The sequence below is a fragment of the Gadus chalcogrammus genome, chromosome 21, assembly GCF_026213295.1.
Source record: "Gadus chalcogrammus isolate NIFS_2021 chromosome 21, NIFS_Gcha_1.0, whole genome shotgun sequence".
NCBI classification, from domain to species: domain Eukaryota; kingdom Metazoa; phylum Chordata; class Actinopteri; order Gadiformes; family Gadidae; genus Gadus; species Gadus chalcogrammus.
In genome coordinates this window covers 20,047,590-20,070,134 of record NC_079432.1, presented here as the reverse complement: position 1 = coordinate 20,070,134, position 22,545 = coordinate 20,047,590, and the positions used below count along the sequence as shown (strand labels likewise).

Genomic DNA, 22,545 nt, shown 5'->3' with positions numbered 1-22,545 from the left:
ATGTATATGAAATTAAATCATGACTAGTTTCATAAATGCTGAATGAATTTATAGCATAATTTCACCCCCCCTTCCCTGCTGCTCATAGTTACCATTGGCATCGTCGTGCTCCGCCTCGGAGTCCTATTCAGAAGTTGTGGCACTTGCAACATCTGCATGTGTTTGGAATGAGGGCACCATATTGCTGCCATTGTCAGGCATTGTTGTGAGGACCTTCTCTCTGGGGATCCCCCATTCTTTCATTGACTCCTCTATAAGTGTACTACTCAACTCTGCAGTGTGAGTGTGAACCATCTCCTTCAGGTTCAGGAGTTTGTGGTGAGCCTTGTTGTCCTCAGGGTTGAAGTAACAGGTGCTTACTCTCAGGAAGGATGCTGTAAACCCCTTTTTAGTCCAAATATCCAACCCTGTAGTTATTCTGCATGCTGTTGCCAGGTTTTTTCTGATCTTTTCCTTCTCTTTGTACATTTTAAGTTAAAAGTTGCAAGTCTTTGTGGCACTTTTAACTTTTTGTCCATTTTCAACAATTCGTGCTGGGACTCCTGTGCGACCTATCCACTGCGCTATCCCCTCCTCTTTGGTACGTTGCTCTGGGGAGTGGTTGTTGTACATCCTTGTGGCAAAGAAATCCTGAACACTAGTTGGCTTGTCCATCTTCCTGGGCAGGACTTGCTTCACTGATACTCTTTCTGGAATCTAGCACAGGAATAGATACAATGTCAGGACAGATGCAGCCTCTGGAAAATTGAACTGTTGTAATTTTGGAAGGGTGGCCGGGTCAGAGTGTGTGTGAGCTGGAGGCAGAGCGGGAGAGATAAGCAGAGTAACGAAATAGTAGCCAGCAGGCGCGGTTCGAAACTGCTGTACATCTAAAGCTAACGTCTAAAGCTAAGTACAGTTACGTTAATGTCTTGACTTGATTTCATGATGGAATGCCTTGAGCTGTCTGTTTTTATTCGTCAACAATATTGCATTATGTATTTAATTATAGTTATTGTCACATGACCAACATTTACGTTGCGTCTCTTCTCGTTTTCCTCATGTGATAAAGGTTAGTTGACGACAATATTTAGTCATAATTTTTGTTGACAAAACTAACACTAGTTGCAACCAAATTTGGCTTTTGTTAATTGATCTTCAAATAAAATCTAAACTTAGAAAATATATATATTTGCTATTTATAAAAAAAAAAAAAAACGAGAATGACATGACATGAAAATCTCACTTTATGAGGTTTTCTAACATAAATATGAGTTCCCCTAGCCTGCCTATGGTCCCCCAGTGGCTAAAACTTGCGTTCAACCAATCCAACCATTTCTTCTCTCGCTCTCGCTCTCTCTGGAAGTTTAATTGCATGTCATGAATATTCATTAATTTTTTTGTACCAAAACCGACTCGGAGGGCATTCATTGCTATTGGGGACCAACGCAAAATCAATGAAAAACGATGAACTGACAACTTTAAGCAATATAACACGAGTGTGAGTGGGGTTGTTATTTTATTTTTATTTTATTATTGGGGGGGGGGGGGGGGGCGCCGCCAGAGAATCAGGGTAAGGTCAGGGGGGGCGTTTGCTCAAAAAAGGTGGAGAACCACTGCGATACATCCACTGTAAACAGAGCGCATGGTACCGTGGCTACAAGCTGCTCAGGGCCACACCCCCACCCTCCTCCTTGACCCGCCTCCCTCCTCATTTGCATTATAGCTACAGACGCCAAAACAGCGTATTTGGGGGAAGCTCAATGTGCGACTGGCTCAGAGTGGCTGTAACTCTGCACCACGGCTGAATTTCGGTAACGTCTTTGAATACTGTGTTAGTTGCCCACTAATACCTATATTAAAGAATGCATGAAATAGCATGTCATGGGACCTTTAATCGATAAATCGGGTTTGGTTTGAAAAAATTTTATTTTATTTTTAGGCCAAATCGCCCAGCCCTAATCTCGGCATGTGTTAATTTTTCAAATGGCATCTTGAAAGGCAAGGTTCATGTTGTGGCCATTACAAATCGATTCTTGCTAGAACGATTCCGTCTCGATGCAGATAAATTAATAATCGGAATAAAAAACAACAACCCTAACCCTTTTTGCCTGCTGCAACATTCTGTTCGCCAGAGAGGGATAATTTTTGTAATTTTAAAATCATTGAATTTATCTTCAGTGTATTGGCCAATCTGATTTGTCTTGACACGATTGCGATTCAGCCTACGCATAGCATGCGTGCAAACTCACAGCCAGACACAAGAACTCCTTCTAATTCAAGAGCAGCTTTTCCTTTAATGACATGTAAAAGAAAGATTAGAAACCTATTTTTTACATGCTTCCATATTGTGTTATAATGCAAGCTGCATTGATTATTGCATTGTTCATAGGATGTCATATTTGTGACATCTGTTGATGTCTTCAATGATCATCACAAAAGTAGGAAGACAAGTGATTAGCAAACTCTGAGTAGCAAACCCAGATGTATATACCATATATATTTTTGAAAATCACGCATGGAAATGTACATAAAAAAATTTGTTGCATCGATAATCGCTTCAGAATCGAATCGTTGAGCTCATAATCGGAATCGAATCGTGAGGTGCCAAGAGATTCCCACCCCTGATTACAATGCACGTAAATTGCCTCTTCTTGTATGCTCTTGACCTTGTGGGAATATGCTGCATCACAGCTGATGTAAATCGTTTTTAAGAACTTGGATGGCTCCCCTTGCCTTCACCACTATGTAAAGGATGTCGGTTGGGTTTACTGTCCAAAACAGTCATTTCTCAAAAGGATCAGAGGTTAAATGGGTGAAAGCTGTGGCTGATCTGCGGTCATTGTTATCCCACCTTAGGAGTGGACACCCGCTGCCTGACCAAGAAGATCCGGGAGAAGGGGACCCTGCTTGGCCGGCTGGTGATGGACGGCACCGCTGAGTCCAGCGTTCCCATGGACAACCCTGACCAGAGAAACCTGGTCAGGGAGGTCTCCATGAAGGTCAGTCCCTCACTCTCTCCCTCTCACTGTCACTATCTCTCTCTCTCTTAATCATGATTTGTGTCCATGATCTCCAGGATCCTCGCGTGTTCAACGCAGAGGGTCGTCTGCGCATCACGGCGGTGGACTGCGGCATTAAGTACAACCAGATCCGCTGCCTGGCGGAGCGGGGGGCCTGCGTCACTGTGGTGCCCTGGGACCACCCTCTGGACAGTACAGGTCAGCAGGTCACAGCCGCCCAGGGCAATCCGTCAGATTGACCTGGAGATTAGTTATGTCTAAGTCAGATAAGTGAATGCGAGTGAGGTTCATTGTTTCGTGATCCCCATTGATGTCATTAAATGTGGAACAGCTCGAAGATGAACTGGTAATGACCAGTGATCATCAGCACAGTCCCCCACCCCCCACCTCACCTTCCATGTTTAAATCCATTGTAGATTTTGACGGGCTGTTCATCAGCAACGGGCCGGGCGACCCCCAGTTCTGCCAGGCCACCATAGAGAACGTGAGGAAGGTGGTGTGTGTCGAGCAGCCCAAGCCTGTGTTCGGTATCTGCCTGGGACACCAGCTGCTCTCCCTGGTCATCGGTGCCAAGACCTTCAAGATGAAGTCAGCATTCTTCTCTCACTTACACCAACACAATACAATGCAACACTAAGGGCTGACATTCCAATGTTACGCAGATGACACTCAGATTTACATTCACATCAAGCCTGCCCACATATTGTCTTTATCCAACCTGGTCTGCTCCTTAAACGCCATTAATTGGATGACTCAAATCTTAATAACTCAATCAAGATAAAACTGAAGCTATTCTGATTTCCACCCTTAACATTTTGAAAAATGTTAGGGGAAAAAATAGAAAATCTTAAGTTATCTATCCCGGGCTATTTCATCACCTCACATCTGGGTGTAATACTGCTCTCCACTCTCTCATTCGATTCACACATCTTAATAATCACCAAAAAGTCTTTCTTTCATCTAAAAAGCACCTTCAAACTCTGCCCCTCCGTAAACTCAACTGAAATTCTGCTGCAAGACTACTCACCCACATCTGGTCCTTGGTTCACATCACTCCCATCCTCCAGCAGTTGCATTGGCTCCCTGTCCACTACCACATTCAATTCCAAATTTTTCTCCTTGTCTATAAATCACTTCATAATCTGGCCCCATCCTATCTATCAAACCTCCTTACTCCATACCGGAAATCCTGCAATCTTCGTTCTTTAGATGTCTGTTTCTTAGCAGTCCCCACATCTCGGCTTCGCTCCATGGGTGACAGGTAGTGGTGCAACGGTTCACGGGTTTCCCGTGATCCGTACGGATCAACCCTCACGGTTTGGGACGCAAGTGATCTGCAGATCTGCTGATAAAAAAAAAAAAAGGTTGTGCGTTCACGTGATCAGCGCATGTTTAAAGGACAATTCCGGTATTAACAACATCAAGTATCGTAGCGAAATACAGTTTCTGTTGTGTTTTTTTTGGCGTTCCGTAAATCCCATTGAAACCGGAACCGGACACATTTATGTTTGGTTGTAGTCTTTTCGCTCGGTTCTCCGTATCAACAGTAGGGCTAGAACCGAGCGAAAAGTCTACAACCAACCCCCTTGCAATGAGCAGTGAGTCTTCCAACCGAAATCAATGGATTTACAAAATGACAAATAAAACACGACAAACTGTATTTCGCTACCATACTTGATGAAAAAAAAGAAGATGAGGATGTCTGCATTGCCTGGGGAGAGTGTAGACTCTAAACTCTCCCCAGGCAATGCAGAAGTTGTAAATCCAGGGTTAGGGATTATTTACTATCCATGTTAAAAGAAGGAATAATGCCTCAGACTGCAATTTTTTAAAAAAATTGACTATGCTTAAAAGAAGCAGGATTATTACCTAATTTGTCACTTTATTTTGTTTTGACACATTTGAAGATTTTATTCAAAGTCACATTTGTCTTATCTTTTTTGTTGTTGATCCAAAAATGATCCGACCTGTGACTCAAAAACCGTGACACAATCCGAACCGTGAGTTTTGTGATCCGTTGCACCCCTAGTGACAGGGCTTCAGTGTGGCAGGCACAATCTTGGATACCTATTGTATTTCTGAGAAATCATATTACCTATTTGTAATGGGTAATATTGACATGTCACTGCGAATCAGTGGCTGAGGCTGCATGTGGAATACCTATCAAGAGTATTATGAATTATTATCTATGCACTTTCAAACTAGATAAAGATGTAAGCCCAGAGTCAGATGGCCTGTGGAGTATTCTGCTACGTCATGACACAGGGATAACGAAGCCCTTCTCCTGACCCCTGCGCAGTAGCTATATGAATGGTTGGAATTGGCTATGGCTAAAAGCGTATGCTAGATGACCTGAATGTAAACGTAGCAGCCCTCCTCAAATCCTCTTTCCCCCCACCTCCCAAGACACCAGAGCAATGTGCTGTGAATGTGAGCTTGTACCTCATCAGGCCGGCCCAGGGCTCGTCCTCAGAGACTACCACCTCTTGTTATGAGAACTCAGGACAGTGTTTGTGTGTGTGGCCTCTTAAAACAGTCTTGAAGAATTGTTGCTGGGACTGTAATACAACTGCAAGGTCGCAAGGTGTGTATTGTGAGAAAGCCCCCCCCCCCCCCCACCACCACCACTGCCACAATAAAACATTCACAGACATTATTGATGGGAAATAGCCCTTATCTGGAGTCGCATGACGGGAGTGCTTGGTTTGTAGAAAAAATCCCCTTAGTTTGTGAATGCTGTCATGCTGGACTAGATTGTGTGTGGGACATTTCGGCAGATGTGTGAACTTTCTCCTTCCGTTGGGACGGGATTAGACAGGGTCCTCAAGATATGAGTTGCAAAGTTTTTTGAGTGTCGATGTGATATGTTTTGTGATGTTCTCTAGTGCGACTCTGTTAATATTACGATATTAGGATTCAATATTGAGTGTTTAAAGTTGGGGTTGGAGGTCTACAGATCTCGATGTCCTGTAGTATTTGAACGGGTTGATTCAGAAAGTTGATGCTGATTGACCATTAGCCAATCTGCTATATGGTCCTCTGTAGGACGGTTCCCCTGTGGTCTGTACCACTGGCTGCAGTTCCGTCGTTAACAGGTGTAATGAGCCCCGCCCCCTACATCCTCAGGTATGGTAACAGAGGCCACAACCAGCCCTGCATCCACAAGGGCACGCAGCGCTGCTTCATCACCAGCCAGAACCACGGCTTCGCTGTGGACCCCCTGACCCTGCCCACGGACTGGGACGTCCTCTTCACCAACGCCAACGACCAGACCAGCGAGGGCATCGTGCACAACACACAGCCTCTCTTCAGGTACCGGGACTAGCACTACCCTCACAGGAAGGTACTCCAGGTACCGGGACATAGCACTACCCTCACAGGAAGGTTCTCCAGGTACCGGGACATAGCACTACCCTCACAGGAAGGTTCTCCAGGTACCGGGACATAGCACTACCCTCACAGGAAGGTTCTCTAGGTACCGGGACATAGCACTACCCTCACAGGAAGGTTCTCTAGGTACCGGGACATAGCACTACCCTCACAGGAAGGTTCTCCAGGTACCGGGACATAGCACTACCCTCACAGGAAGGTTCTCCAGGTACACTGACCCAGACCGGAAGGTTCTCCAGGTACACTGACCCAGACCGGAAGGTTCTCCAGGTACACTGACCCAGACCAGAAGGTTCTCCAGGTACACTGACCCAGACCAGAAGGTTCTCCATGTACTGGGACAGACAAGAAGGTTCTCCAGGTACTGGGACAGACCAGAAGGTTCTCCAGGTACTGGGACAGACCAGAAGGTTCTCCAGGTACTGGGACAGTGACCCAGAAGGTTCTCCAGGTACTGGGACAGAGACCCAGAAGGTTCTCCAGGTACTTGGACCCTGACCCAGAAGGTTCTCCAGGTACTGGGACAGTGACCCAGAAGGTTCTCCAGGTACTGGGACAGACCAGAAGGTTCTCCAGGTACTGGGACAGTGACCCAGAAGGTTCTCCAGGTACTGGGACAGTGACCCAGAAGGTTCTCCAGGTACTGGGACCCTGACCCAGAAGGTTCTCCAGGTACTGGGACCCTGACCCAGAAGGTTCTCCAGGTACTGGGACCCTGACCCAGAAGGTTCTCCAGGTACTGGGACAGTCACCACTAGCCTGGACCAGAGGTTATTTCCAGAGATGTTTCTTTCCTCCTTTTTCTTCACATGACCACAATGTCTGGATGTAATTCAACCTCAGAACAAACACTAATGTGTGGACAACACACAAAAACAATTCCTTAAATCCTTTTTGTGAATGTTTAAGGTAGAATTCTTCTGCCTCTACAGAGTTCTGCGTTCTTGCTATAACTTGTTTGCTGCTATGACCGATGTTCCTAGCGACCTTCTCTCTGTTTCCTAGTGTCCAGTTCCACCCGGAGCACATGGCCGGGCCCACCGACCTGGTGGGTCTGTTTGACGTCTTCATCGACACGGTCCACGACCACAAGGAGGGACGGCCGGGGGCATCTGGTAACAACAAATTCATGTTCACATCAACAGAAATACGCACCTGGAATATTTGGTATATGAAAGTGCATTACTTTGTTTATCAAAAGTAAAATATAAATCTTTGTTATTATGATGACCAGGGAGGGTTGGACAACCTAGTGTAAAGCACAGCGCTACCAAGTCAACCCGTCCCTTGTGTAATAGAAAATATAAAGGATAGACGCAGTCACAGTAGGTGCAATTTAAGACATTATGAATCAGGCAATACAATTACATTATTTAATACGTTTGCAACCACAAAAAGTTGAAACTGTGGTTATAAGCTTCATTAAACAGCTAGTAATCGATCATTTATAATTGTCTCCAACAGTTCCCTGGCACCGATGCGTAGAGGGAAGCAATCTAAACTGTAGCGGCATGAAAGTGTTGTTGTAATGGAGTTTGAAACCCTTCTTGTGTTCCAGTAAAGCAGAGGCTGACCGACCACCTGACCTTCCCCGGGTCGCAGAAGCCAGAGGACTTTGTCCGGCCCAGGAAGGTCCTGATTCTGGGCTCTGGGGGGCTCTCCATCGGCCAGGCTGGGGAGTTTGACTACTCCGGGTCCCAGGTAATGCTCTCACCTCGCAGCTCATGCGTCTCATGACCGAAAGTTGTAGTGAATGGTAGTAACAATGAATTAAGGTTATTTACACTTGATTTTTTAAATGTCTATAAATAATTGACCCTTCTTGCATGTGCAAAATTTTATGTAGAGCTAAATGCATAGAGTTTAACCGGGCGTGCGAACGTGATTCAATTATTAAAGTTTTTTGATTGAGAACAACTCCCACAATTCTATTGTTGTGGCAGAACGGTTTTGTGTTAAATGTGCATTTGTTTCAAGTGTTTCCACAAATGTTTAATGATGTTCTCTTCCAGGCGATCAAGGCGTTGAAGGAGGAGAACATTCAGACTGTGCTGATCAACCCCAACATCGCCACCGTGCAGACGTCTAAAGGACTTGCTGACAAGGTCTACTTCCTGCCAATCACTCCGGAGTACGTCACACAGGTGAGCCCGGCCTGGGATTGGCTGTTTGAACCGTGACATGATGGCTGCTACAACAGATTCAGAGTTTATCGCAGGCTCGGGTCCACACAGTTTAATGACAGTTTAACCCCCCCCCCCCCCCCCCGACAGGTGATAAAGAACGAGAGGCCCGACGGCGTCCTGCTGACGTTCGGCGGGCAGACGGCGCTGAACTGCGGCTGCGAGCTCACCCGGCTAGGGGTGCTGGAGAAGTATGCGGTGCGCGTGCTGGGGACGCCCGTGGCTTCCATCGAGATGACGGAGGACCGCAAGGTGTTTGTGGAGAAGATGGAGGAGATCAGTGAGCACGTGGCCCCCAGCGAGGCGGCCCTCTCCGTGGAGCAGGTGAGGGAGACCTGGGGGTGGTGGTGTCGATTCTCCTAGAGCGGTTAGTCGGGGGCTCCTAAGCATCTGGCTGAATCAGTGCATCACTGGATACACGCAAAATGATGTGCTGTTTATTTATTGTGTTGCCATATCTTTAGTAATATTGCTGTTGCAATGGCTTAATGCGCATTCCTGCTCTGTCCCTCCCCTTTTTCTCGCTCTCTCTCCCTGACTGTAAACCTGTCTCTCTCCATGGCTGTATATCTGTCTCTCTCCCTGACTGTATACCTGTCTCTCTCCCGTCTCTCTCCCTGACTGTATACCTGTCTCTCTCCCTGACTGTATATTTGTCTCTCTCCCGTCTCTCTCCCTGACTGTATACCTGTCTCTCTCCCTGACTGTATACCTGTCTCTCTCCCTGACTGTATACCTGTCTCTCTCCCTGACTGTATACCTGTCTCCCTCCTGTCTCTCTCCCTGACTGTAAACCTGTCTCTCTCCCTGACTGTAAACCTGTCTCTCTCCCTGACTGTATACCTGTCTCCCTCCTGTCTCTCTCCCTGACTGTAAACCTGTCTCTCTCTCTGACTGTAAACCTGTCTCTCTCCCTGACTGTATATCTGTCCTTCCCTCTTTGTCCCTGTCTGTATATCCCTCTCTCCCTGTCTGTCTCTCTCCCTGTCTGTCTCTCTCCCTGTCTGTCTCTCTCCCTGTCTGTCTCTCCCTGTCTGTCTCTCTCTCCCGGTCTGTCTCTCTCTCCCTGTCTGTCTCTCTCCCGGTCTGTGTCTCTCTCCCTGTCTGTCTCCCTGCGTGTCTCTCCCTGTCTCTCTCTACCTGTCTCTCTCTCTCTCTCTCTCCCTGTCTCTCTCTCCCCCTGTCTCTCTCTCTCTCTGTCTGTCTGTCTGTCTGTCTCTCTCTCTGTGTCTCTCCTCCCAGGCGCTGGCGGCTGCAGAGCGGCTGGGTTACCCGGTGCTGGTGCGTTCAGCGTTTGCTCTCGGTGGACTGGGCTCCGGCTTCGCCAACAACGGCGAGGAGCTTATCACGCTGGTCACAGCGGCTTTCGCCCACACTACACAGGTCCTAGTGGACAAGTCGCTCAAAGGCTGGAAGGAGATAGAGTACGAGGTGGTCCGAGATGCCTACGACAACTGTATCACGGTAAGGTTTCCCTATCTTGAATACAAAACATTACACATTTCTGTAAGAGGTGGAAAATCTAGATAAAATAAATGTCATAAAATATCAATACCCATTTGTATGTTATGTTATCTCAGACCTAGGCAATTCGATGTATATAGTACATGTATTTCATTTGTATGCGTTTGCTGCTGTTTGTAGGTGTGCAACATGGAGAACATCGACCCCCTGGGCATCCACACGGGAGAGTCCATCGTAGTGGCTCCAAGCCAGACGCTCAACGACTACGAGTACAACATGCTGAGGAACACGGCCATCAAGGTCATCCGACACCTGGGCATCGTGGGAGAATGCAACATCCAGTACGCCCTCAACCCAGAGTCTGAGCAGGTGGGTGGGGGCTCACAGCAGCACCTGAGCTCTGGGTACACGTGAACACGGGGGGGGGGGGGGGAGGTTAGCCTGGAGTTCAGTTCTTTATTCTTCCCCGGGAAAAATGAGGTGTTCTAGATGATTGCAACATGTTCTATCATGCGTGTGGCCTGTATTACAGCTATGACCCGATAAATAACCACAGAACCTTTTTCCTTCTTCAGTACTACATCATTGAGGTGAATGCCCGTCTGTCTCGGAGCTCGGCGCTGGCCAGTAAGGCCACTGGCTATCCTCTGGCCTACGTGGCCGCTAAACTGGGCCTGGGGATTCCTCTCCCTCTACTGAAGTGAGTCTCTTAGCACAGGAACAAAACAAAACCATACATCTTTCTGCATAGTGCGATCATAAACCATGTTGTTCACCTCCAGGAACTCTGTCACCAACTCCACCACGGCTAACTTTGAGCCCAGTCTGGACTACTGCGTGGTGAAGGTCCCCCGCTGGGACCTCAGCAAGTTCCTCCGGGTGTCCACCAAGATAGGCAGCTCGATGAAGAGCGTGGGTAAGAGCCCCCAGCCTGGGCCTCAAAGGCCTGGGTTTGAGGCACTTGGGTTTTGATATTTGATAGTATGTGTTGTTTGAGGAAATGCTTATGGAAGCGTCTAGTGCAGCCCTGTGTATACAAACGTATGAACCCCCTTATGATTTGGACTCTTAATCACCACTAATGTTGACTCTTGTTGAACGATGTGAGTGGAAGCCATTTAAGTCAAGAGTGACTGGATCCATCCTAGGGCCCCGGGGCCCTGAGAGTTGGTACCGCTGCGCCACGGTCACTGGCTCTGTTCCTCGATGGGCGCCTCACAACGTGGCAGAGTGAACACTCCCACTGTCTTCTCAACCGTCTCGTCAGGTGAGGTCATGGCGATCGGCAGGCGCTTCGAGGAGGCCTTCCAGAAAGCACTGAGGATGGTGGACGAGAACTGTGTGGGCTTTGACCACACCATAAGGCCGGCTTCGGAGTCCGTAAGTAAAAGGGACAATTATGGTGCCAGATCACTTGAAATTTTGCCAAAAGCCCAAATATGGACAAGTGTATTAAATTCGCTTTGGCTAGAAATACTATGGTGCAAACATCGGATGCCGCTTGTCTATGATTCTGTATCCGTCCCTATTCAAATAAACCTTAAATAAGAGGGAAGAAAAGGTTGATGTATCATGTATTTTGCACTATTGTAACACGTGTTGTCGCTCATGTTTCATGTTACTTATCTATTGGAATGATAAACATATGTTTATCATATATCATATATGTACTTTAATAACAAGTTGGACTGGTCTAGAAATGCAGAGGCTGTCTACAAAAAAGGCCAAAGCCGACTCTTTTGCCTCAGGAGGCTGAGGTCCTTTAACATCTGCCGGACGATGCTGAGGATGTTTTACGAGTCTGTTGTAGCCAGTGCAATCTTCTTCGCTGTCACATGCTGGGGCAGTGGGATGACGGTTGCAGACACCAATAGACTTGAAAGACTGATTAGGAGGGCCGGTGATGTTGTGGGGGAGGAACTGGACACCCTGACGACCGTGGCAGAGAGGAGGATGCTGTCCAGGTTTCAGTCCATCTTGGACAATGTCTCACACCCTCTCTATGACACACTGGCCCTGCAGAGGAGCACCTTCAGCAGGAGATTCCTCTCACCCAGATGCACCACAGAGCGCCACAGGAAATCTTTCCTGCCTGTGGCCATTAAAATTTACAACGCCTCCCTTAGAATGTCAGACACCGTCCCTCTCTGTAATCTCTGACCTCAAACAAGGACTATAATTCTTGCACCTTTTGCACAATACTGTACAATTCTTTTTGTACAGTGCTGTCTTTTGTGTATGTATGTGTATGTGTATGTATATGTATATGTATATATGGTGTTGTATATATATTTATATTGTCCTTAAATTTTTTATTTGTATATTTTGTTTTTCTTAGGTTGTATCTTTTATCTTTTGTGTATGTATGTGTATTTATGTTGTATGTATATGTATGTATGTATATGTATGTATATATATATATATATATATATATATGTGTGTGTGTGTGTGTGTGTGTGTGTGTGTGTGTGTGTGTGTGTGTGTGTGTGTGTGTGTGTGTGTGTGTGTGTGTGTGTGTGTGTGTGTGTGTGTGTGTGTATATATATGGATATGGATATATATGTTATATTTTATTCTTAATATTTATTTATTTATTTATTTGTGTATGTATATCTGGAGTTCGTGACAAAAATAATTTCCCTCTGGGATTATTAAAGTATTTATCTATCTATCTATATCATGTATATTGCAACTGTTACTAACTTGTATTTCTGATTACATTTTGATCGTATTCTTGGTTCTATGCCTAACTTGCATGTTGCTTTAGATAAAAGCATCTGCTACATGACTTAAATAGTTGAATGAGCTAACCCCTGAGACTCATTGGACTGTGGGCGGTGCTTCAACCTGACAGGAGCTGCAGATGCCGACGGACAAGCGGATCTTTGTGTTGGCGTCAGCCCTGAAGGCCGGCTACACAGTGGACCACCTGTACGACCTGACCAAGATCGACCGCTGGTTCCTCAACAAGATGAAGAACATAGCTGACCATGAACGCCTGTTGGAGACCTACAACCAGGTAGCTCATGCCTTGGATTTTGACTTGTTTTAAAATACTTTGTAGCATTACTTGCAGTATAAATGTACAACTTTTGGTAACATTCAAGCAGTGACTGTATGCGTAAGACATAATCACAGTTTTGTCGGCCTGTGTTTGATAGGATGAGTGCACCATACCCCAAGACGTCATGCACAAGGCCAAGCAGCTGGGATTCTCTGACAAGCAGATTGCCATGGCTGTCCAGAGGTGTGTCTCCTTCCTTCCATTTTAGTACAGAGGTTCTCTTGTTTTGCTCCATCTCAAGTAAATACCATGCCTCGAAGTTTCCACCTATTTCTGACCAATCCCGATCCCCCGTTCTGACCCACCGAGAGCTCTCTCTTCCTGCAGCACGGAACTGGCAGTGAGGAAGCTGCGTCACGATTGGTCGATACTGCCCGTGGTGAAGCAAATTGACACGGTGGCAGCCGAATGGCCCGCCCATACAAACTATCTGTACCTGACCTACAATGGCATTGAGAGCGACGTGGCCTTCCAAGAGCCTCACGTCATGGTGCTTGGCTCCGGTGTATACCGCATCGGCAGCAGCGTGGAGTTTGACTGGTGCGCAGTCGGCTGCATCACGGAGCTGCGCAAAGTGAGGCCTGCATCCAGAGTCTGACTGGTTGATCTTCAAGGGACAGTCTGGGATGAAGAATATTTTTAATCAATTTATTTGTATCCAGATGTTTTCTTAAATAACATGACATTTAAAAAAAACCGTATTTCTGTTGTGGACTGTAGATGGGCTACAAGACGATTATGGTGAACTACAATCCAGAGACTGTAAGCACGGACTACGACATGTGCGACCGCCTTTACTTTGATGAGATCTCATTTGAGGTATGTTCTACAGGGTGTCCCTCTGAAGCCATCTATAGGTAGATCTCTGTATGTGACGCGACGTGCATCATTGGTAACGCTCCTTCTCCTGCCCACCCCAGGTAGTGATGGACATCTACGAGCTGGAGAACCCAGAGGGGGTGATCCTCTCAATGGGCGGCCAGCTGCCCAACAACATCGCCATGGCGCTGCACCGCCAGCAGTGCCGAATCCTGGGCACCACGGCGGAGTTCATCGACTCGGCCGAGAACCGCTTCAAGTTCTCCCGCATGCTGGACACCATCGGCATCAGCCAACCACGCTGGAAGGAGCTCTCTGACACGGAGGTGCGTAGGTCGGGTGGCTGTATGGGGATCTGCTAGGAACCAAACCTGGATTCACTTGACCACTCAGACACTCTTGATCAGGATTTGGTTTAATGGCGCATGGGAGACATGATCATAACAGACCCAGGTGCAAACTAGGGATATTAATTAAAACTATGCAGAGAATCCCCTCCTGTTAAGTTCCTCCTCTCCCTCCAGTCTGCCAAGAGGTTCTGTTAAGTTCCTCCTCTCCCTCCAGTCTGCCATGAGGTTCTGTGAGTCGGTGGGCTACCCGTGTCTGGTGCGCCCCTCCTACGTGCTGAGTGGAGCGGCTATGAACGTGGCGCACACCGACAGTGACCTGGAGAAGTACCTGACCAGTGCCGTGGCCGTGTCCAAAGAGTACCCCGTTGTCATCTCAAAGTTCATCCAGGAGGCCAAGGTGAGCTGGAGCACGGCTGAACAGAGTTCAGGCCGTTTGCAATCTCTCTCTTTTGAAAAAGTCCCAGAGATGTGCATCAGATTAGCGCTGGCCCAAATACATCATTTAATTCTGTGGATAATAACTAGCTTTTCCGACTCTAATTCAATATTTCGTAAAGTAAGAAAATATAAAGGATTTCAATGTATTTTCTAGGCCTTAATCGTAGCCGGTGAAGATCACTGCTATGGAGTTGCGTTTTATCTATTGATAATTGGATCCTTTAATTTCTACAGTGTTTTTAAATAACTCAAAAAGCTTAACTGCAAAATAACTAATGATTTAATGCTGTGTGGATGTAAGTGGCTTTCCCAACCACACCTTGGTCTCACTCAGTTACAGCAAAGCTTCAATGGAGCTTTCCTGAAGTCTTGCGGTCTACATTCCGTAGTTTTTATTTAATTGCGTGGCAGTAAGGTTATAAGATAAATCAAAGGTTTGTCATTGGGGACGGAACGCTGTGCAAGGTAAACCATCAATACTTGATCCATAATATTATCCATCTTGGACTGGTCCAATACGCTTGCATCATATTTAACTCTTTATAATACACTTTGTGTAGTACCTCTCATACAACTCAAAGTACTGCGAGGAAACGGAATGCTTAACTTCCACAGGAGATCGATGTAGACGCAGTGGCGTGCGACGGAGTGGTGATCGCCATGGCGGTGTCGGAGCATGTAGAGAACGCGGGCGTGCACTCCGGGGATGCCACGCTGGTGACCCCACCCCAGGACATCAACCACAAGACCATGGAACGGATCAAGATGATCGTGCACGCCATCGGCCAGGAGCTGGTGGTCACAGGGCCCTTCAACCTGCAGCTCATAGCCAAGGCACGCACACACACACACACTGTCGTGGAAATATCAATCATGACTATACTATACTGTGTAACTGGTACTAGGTTCGTGCCAACGAACCGTAGCATCATATAACACAGATTTGATGAGGTAGAAAATTAGTGGATATCAATTATGGGGGTGAATGAGGGATGCTCAGAGACGGATGTTGCCTGTAGGTCTAAGCTTTTCAACAAAAAAGGTTTTGGTCCCTATTGAGCTGGTGCCTTCCTCCGTCCAAAGGGGGCTTTGTGTGTCCAGTTTATTCTCCCTGTGCTGACTGCATCTTCACCCTCTAACCTCAGGACGACCAGCTGAAGGTGATTGAGTGCAACGTCCGCGTCTCTCGCTCCTTTCCGTTTGTCTCCAAGACTCTGGGCGTGGATCTGGTTGCCCTGGCGACGCGCGTCATCATGGGGGAGGAGGTGGAGCCCATCGGCCTCATGAGGGGAAAGGGCATCGTCGGAGTCAAGGTAACGGAGCTGGGGCAATGTCAACATCTATCTTTCTAAACCTAAAGACTTCCTCTACAGGGTTAGGGTTAGGGCTTTCCCCTGAAGTTCCACAAATTAGACTTTAAGTCAATTACCTTAACAACCTTGGAACTGAATGCTGTGTCCTCTCAGTGTCAGTGCAGAGCTGTAGAGGTCTGCATGGGGCAACACTAGATGGGCCGGTTCATTCTGTACGGTTGCACACTTGCACAAATATCATTCGAAGCCATCAAATATCATGACTGAGCCATAGCTCTTCTCTTTCTCTCGCTCACCCTCCCCAGGTGCCCCAGTTCTCCTTCTCCCGGCTTGCGGGGGCTGACGTGGTGCTGGGAGTGGAGATGGCCAGCACTGGAGAGGTGGCCTGCTTCGGGGAGAACCGCTATGAGGCCTACCTGAAGGCTATGCTCTCCACCGGCTTCAAGATCCCCAAGAAGAACATCCTGTTGTCCATCGGCAGCTTCAAGGTACTGAGGCTTTACCTAGTACCAGGTACTGAGGCTTTACCTAGTACCAGGTACTGAGGCTTTACCTAGTACCAGGTACTGAGGCTTTACCTAGTACCAGGTACTGAGGCTTTACCTAGTACCAGGTACTGGAGGCTTTACCTAGTACCAGGTACTGGAGGCTTTACCTAGTACCAGGTACTGGAGGCTTTACCTAGTACCAGGTACTGGAGGCTTTACCTAGTACCAGGTACTGGAGGCTTTACCTAGTACCAGGTACTGGAGGCTTTACCTAGTACCAGGTACTGGAGGCTTTACCTAGTACCAGGTACTGGAGGCTTTACCTAGTACCAGGTACTGGAGGCTTTACCTAGTACCAGGTACTGGAGGCTTTACCTAGTACCAGGTACTGGAGGCTTTACCTAGTACCAGGCACTGAGGCTTTACCTAGTACCAGGTACTCTGTACCAGAGCCCTAACCTAGTACCAGGTACTCAGTACCAGAGCCCTAACCTAGTACCAGGTACTCAGTACCGGAGGCTTTACCTAGTACCAGGTACACAGTACCAGAGTCCTAACCTAGTACCATACTCTGGAGTCCTAACCTTTGACGTCCTAAGACATGGACGTCATGGTGTAGATCAGAGGTTGCGCTAGACTTTTTCATTGTCCGTCATTTTGACGGACAGGGTCGTAAAAAATCCGTCATTGTCCATTATTATCTGTCATTTTATTTTAACTTCTAAATGGTAATATAGGCCTAGGCCTAAGCTATAATGCTTATATTCAATAGCCTCACTTGTTTTTATTGACTTATTTTCATTTTTAAAAAAAAATCGCAGAACAAGCGTGTTTCAATAATAATTAATCATTTATTTATGCATTTCTTTCTGACGGTGAGAACTCGATTTTTCCGCTTTTAAAACATTGCGGCTGTTCTGCCTTAACATAGAACGATGTATGGGCTGTAATGGGCTATTTTTAGCTGAACAAAGACAATTATAGTGAAAATGAACAGTCCACTTATAATTCTTGGTAATCTTCTGTAGGCAGCTCAAACTTTCCTTCTTGCCCGCATGGATTTGAAAAGTGTGCTTGCTTGCTTGAAATCAAACGTATCGATGGATACTGCTGCCGAGGCGAGTGTCATTAGATGCTGCGTCTTTGCCTCCGACAGACGACTTCTCGTGGCGGTTTTTATGTTATTTTGAAGGCTGAATCCGCGCTCAGCTGCAACACTTGACACTGGGATAACCAGCGCCACTTCAGCCAGCGCTCTAAAATCGGGAAACATTTCCCCTAGCGAAGTGATGAGCAGCCGACAGGAGCCCCTGAACGAGGGATTTCCCGACCCTGCCAGCACTCTCTTCATCGGGAGAAAATCCCTCTGCATGCGGTCATTCTCAACCAGTGGTGCAGCTGCACCCCGCGGTGACCCGTAGTGGGCACAGACGCGCTCCAATGCCTCTAGTCCGTGGGTCTTCAACGCGCTGTCAGCTGTAGGATAGCGCGAGGCGCGTTGAGCACGGCCGTAACTTCGGCTCAGTTTGAAAGTTGGTGTCGGCAATGAAGCTTATGTAGAGTAAGAAAACTGTCACAACTTGCCTGTTACTTCAATTGTGATTTTTATTCTTATGTTTATTATTGGTAATGGTCATTGTAAAATCCGTCAAAATGACGGACTGCCTTCAGATTTTTTCCGTCATAGTTAAAAGATATCCGTCAATGACGGACATTTGTCGGTTAACGCGACCTCTGGTGTAGATTGACGCAATATTGGCTTTGAATAATCGGCACATTTATCTGTAATAATTTAGAAACCACAAGAATACGTTACATTTAACATTATCGGCCGATGACTTGTAGTACCTGGTATTTCCTGACTGTTTTTATACTATTAGATGCACACTGGCAAAATTGGGACATAATGGGTGTCATAACAACTTTGCTGTTGTTGACTGATGACCGTTGTCAACAGCCAGTCTCAAGTGGAACCTGCTGCACAACTGTAAGACTAACAAAAATACTGGTGTGTGTGTGTGTGTGTGTGTGTGTGTGTGTGTGTGTGTGTGTGTAGAATAAGAGTGAGCTGCTACCTACGGTGCAGGCGTTGGAGAGTATGGGCTATGATCTGTACGCTAGCCTGGGCACTGCAGACTTCTACAATGAACATGGAGTTAAGGTAACACTGAATGGTTGTCTGCCTTCATCAACCGATATGTTTAATAGAGTGGCAGCATGTATCAGCATGTTAACCTTTGCATGTGACCCCCAGGTGAAGGCCGTGGACTGGCCCTTCGAGGAAGAGGTCAGTGAGATCCCCAACAAAGAGAAGCAGAGGAGCATTATGAACTACCTGGAGGAGAACCACTTCGACCTGGTCATCAACCTCTCCATGAGAAACAGCGGGGGCCGACGCCTCTCCTCCTTCGTCACCAAGGGTTACCGGACCCGCCGCATGGCTATCGACTACTCCGTCCCCCTCATCATAGACATCAAGTGCACCAAGCTCTTTGTTCAGGTGACCTCATGTCGTCAAAGCCGTCACACTTGTTATTTAATTTGCATTGGAATTTCCAAACTTCCAATCTCAACTCCTCCTTCATACTTTGTTTCAACATATACTACCTTATGGCCTAAACTGCTACTTATACTTAAGTATTTAAACTTTTAAACGTATTCCCAAATACACAAACGACTGAACCTTGTCATAGAACGCCCAGGCCTGACCTTTGACCTGCTCTGTGTCTTTAGGCCCTCCATCAGGTCGGCCGCAGCCCTCCTGTGAAGACCCACATCGACTGCATGACCTCCCAGAAGCTGGTGCGGCTCCCGGGTGAGGAGCCAAAGGGCGCAGGACTCACTGTTAGAATAAGACTCACTGTTGGAATAAGACTCACTGTTGGAATAAGACTCACTGTTAGAATAAGACTCACTGTTAGAATAAGACTCACTGTTAGTATAAGACTCACTGTTAGAATAAGACTCACTGTTAGAATAAGACTCACTGTTAGAATAAGACTCACTGTTAGAATAAGACTCACTGTTAGAATAAGACTCACTGTTAGTATAAGACTCACTGTTAGAATAAGACTGAGCCAGAGGGGTGCAGGACTCACTGTTAGAATAAGACTGAGCCAGAGGGGTGCAGGACTCACTGTTAGAATAAGACTGAGCCAGAGGGGTGCAGGACTCACTGTTAGAATAAGACTGAGCCAGAGGGGTGCAGGACTCACTGTTAGAATAAGACTGAGCCAGAGGGGTGCAGGACTCACTGTTAGAATATGGTTCACCTCCTGATGCTCTGACTCTTAACCCCAGAGGGGTGCAGGACCACAACTCAATCAGTCTACTGGCTGCTGTGGTTTGATAAGAAGTTCATCATATTGATATACATATTAAGTATCATCATATCAACCTTAAGACGCATCTTATTGCAATATAATACTTTTTGAATTCAATGGTTTAATGAATGTGTGCTGATATATAATTATTGTGCATAGGAATGCACAATTTTGATATCCCTTTTCCGTTATTATTCTTCCGACCAAACTTGTGCAATTAATGTGGCCAAAACTACCGAACCAATCGATTCGATTCAACATCTGTCACAATGGACTAGATCCATACATCTGGGCAATGTATATTTCATATTTGTAAACTTTATACTTCTTGACATTTTTATTATTCTTTACAATGGAAGTTGATTGGAGGAAAGCGGAGCTGTCAGCCCATTCTCTGACACTTACTACCATAGACTTCGTAACTTTGGTTAATTTTTTATCGTTAATCTTTTTTCAAAGGTTTAACAAATCTAGACACTTCTATCTTAAATAATCAGAAAACAGAATTTCGATGAACTTTATCCATTTTTCATAATCAGTTTAAGTTCCATGTCGGCTTGTTTTCAGTTGGTCTCATTGATTTACTCTGACTACAGCGCGAGGACGTGTGGGCAGTTTTGCCAGATTGGGCAGTCTTTGGTCTTTTATTTTTTATTTTTTGCATTAGGCGAATAGATTCAATTTCGGCTGGTTTTAAAAAGAACAGGCGGGTTTATTATATTTCTTTCTAAAAACATCAATCAATACCATACCTTTCATTGGCATATCGTTTGTGCAGCTAGTACCACTATTACTTCAGCTAGTACTTCTACCGTACTACAGCTAGTGACACCACTACAGCTTGGAAGGTATTACAGTTGAGCTTTTTCTCTAGTATTGACTGATTTACATTTTCAGAGGCATATCTAACTACCTCCCTGATCTTACCTATAGAAAACAGATAATTGTTCAAAGTTTTTGCAATTAAGTGAAGACGAGAGACTGAAGTGGATGGTTTCTATGTTCAGTGTCTTGATTTCTTTCCAACCATAACTCAACTCATCCACACTCAACTATCAATCTTTGCATTGGCTATACAACCCTGAATTTAACTGAAACATGGTTCTGTTTCTTAGCAGATGCCTTTAATCAAAGCGACATGAAAAAATATCAAGATCAGAGGCATTTCTATATGGGATTACATTATTATTATTTTTTTGACACAGGTACCTTCTGCCAACACGACTTTATTTGTAATCAAACATGTCCTTCAGTTCAGGTTTTACACAGCACTCACTCCCCCTTGCCATGAACGAGGGACACACACACACACAGCGGGGGAGACACTAACATGCGCCCCCTCACAGCAGGGTAGAGACTAACATGCGCCCCCTCACAGCAGGGTAGAGACTAACATGCGCCCCCTCACAGCAGGGTAGAGACTAACATGCGCCCCCTCCCATCTGACAGGTCTGATAGATGTCCACGTCCACCTACGTGAGCCCGGGGCCTGCTACAAGGAGGACTTTTCTTCAGGCACGGCTGCAGCCCTGGCAGGGGGGGTGACCATGGTGTGTGCCATGCCCAACACCGCCCCGGCCATCACTGACCAAGCCACACTTGCTCTGGTGCAGAAGGTAACCAAATATATTGATGCTGTAAGGCACAATCTAAACATAATGCTACTTAAACTATCACTATCGGAAGTCCTAAGGTGGGAGAATATCTAAATTCTCCCTTTTTTCAGATAAAAGTTAGAATGTTTAAAACTTCTATGAATGTAAAAAGAAAAGTGAAGGATGTTGTCTTTAGATTCTTTGCTCAGCTTATTGTCTTGACCCAACACTGGTGTCTGTACAGCTGGCAAAGGCAGGCTGCCGCTGTGACTACGCTCTGTACGTAGGAGCTGCCTCCGACAACGCCGGCCTCCTGCCCGCCATCGCCAGCCAGGCGGTGGGCCTAAAGATGTACCTCAACGACACCTTCTCCACCCTCAAGATGGACAATGTGGGACTCTGGATGGAGGTACCTGGAAATAGAAACATAGGACTTCAAAATTGCTTTAGTTTAGAAATGTTCAACCATCAATGACCCGATCCGATCCACGGCATCGGTCCGATATTGGCCCATTACGCTGGATCGGATATCGGAGGGGAGTAAGAAATACGATCCGATCCGATCTGCACAGCGTGATAACAGCAGTTAGCCTTCAATTAGGAGCATGTGCAGGAGAGCTACTTGTTGGTAAACCATGTCAGCAGTGCGGCTGTATTTCAACCTTAAAGGAGAATAAAGAGCCTGGGCTGGGCTGTTGCACGCCTCTCCTCGGCTGTTGTTGAGGGGAGGCACCTTCACGTCACACGCACCAACTTGGCTTCAGCGGATAACAGCTGCTGTGATAGCCACAAGCTTGCCGATCATAAAAGCTAACCCTTTCAGATGTCGCGGACGTCCAACCGATTAAAATGATTAATCAATTGGAAATATGATTATTATAAGTCAACTGTTTGTGTGTGGGACCCCCATTTATATGGCTAGAGGCTATTATTGGTTCAGAGTAAAACAAATTATCGGAAAGATATCGTTATCGGCAGCTAGCCTAAGCTATGGTATCGGTATTGAAAGTGAAAAAGTGGTATCGGGACATCCCTAATCAATTTAGTCCATCTATTCTAGACGAAGTTCGTCGTTACACGGTAGCAGGAAGATCATGAACCACAATCATAAATTAT

The 22,545-nt window shown here is 46.3% G+C and overlaps 1 protein-coding gene across 2 annotated transcripts in view; it reads left to right on the top strand.

Annotated features, from left to right (window-relative positions):
- Window positions 1-22,545, top strand: part of cad (carbamoyl-phosphate synthetase 2, aspartate transcarbamylase, and dihydroorotase) — a 44,287-nt gene that overhangs the window by 10,297 nt on the left and 11,445 nt on the right. For both annotated transcript variants that reach the window (XM_056582052.1, XM_056582053.1), the window contains exons 4-30: window positions 2,839-2,981; window positions 3,059-3,200; window positions 3,419-3,590; window positions 6,129-6,314; window positions 7,398-7,507; window positions 7,951-8,093; window positions 8,405-8,536; window positions 8,666-8,899; window positions 9,818-10,039; window positions 10,220-10,408; window positions 10,615-10,739; window positions 10,822-10,955; window positions 11,307-11,419; window positions 12,894-13,058; window positions 13,201-13,286; window positions 13,431-13,677; window positions 13,824-13,922; window positions 14,024-14,248; window positions 14,487-14,669; window positions 15,326-15,544; window positions 15,856-16,023; window positions 16,329-16,511; window positions 18,568-18,672; window positions 18,766-19,011; window positions 19,245-19,326; window positions 21,284-21,450; window positions 21,674-21,838. In XM_056582052.1, coding sequence (XP_056438027.1) covers window positions 2,839-2,981; window positions 3,059-3,200; window positions 3,419-3,590; window positions 6,129-6,314; window positions 7,398-7,507; window positions 7,951-8,093; window positions 8,405-8,536; window positions 8,666-8,899; window positions 9,818-10,039; window positions 10,220-10,408; window positions 10,615-10,739; window positions 10,822-10,955; window positions 11,307-11,419; window positions 12,894-13,058; window positions 13,201-13,286; window positions 13,431-13,677; window positions 13,824-13,922; window positions 14,024-14,248; window positions 14,487-14,669; window positions 15,326-15,544; window positions 15,856-16,023; window positions 16,329-16,511; window positions 18,568-18,672; window positions 18,766-19,011; window positions 19,245-19,326; window positions 21,284-21,450; window positions 21,674-21,838 — 4,385 coding nt within the window. The remainder of the gene's footprint in view (window positions 1-2,838; window positions 2,982-3,058; window positions 3,201-3,418; window positions 3,591-6,128; window positions 6,315-7,397; window positions 7,508-7,950; window positions 8,094-8,404; window positions 8,537-8,665; window positions 8,900-9,817; window positions 10,040-10,219; window positions 10,409-10,614; window positions 10,740-10,821; window positions 10,956-11,306; window positions 11,420-12,893; window positions 13,059-13,200; window positions 13,287-13,430; window positions 13,678-13,823; window positions 13,923-14,023; window positions 14,249-14,486; window positions 14,670-15,325; window positions 15,545-15,855; window positions 16,024-16,328; window positions 16,512-18,567; window positions 18,673-18,765; window positions 19,012-19,244; window positions 19,327-21,283; window positions 21,451-21,673; window positions 21,839-22,545) is intronic.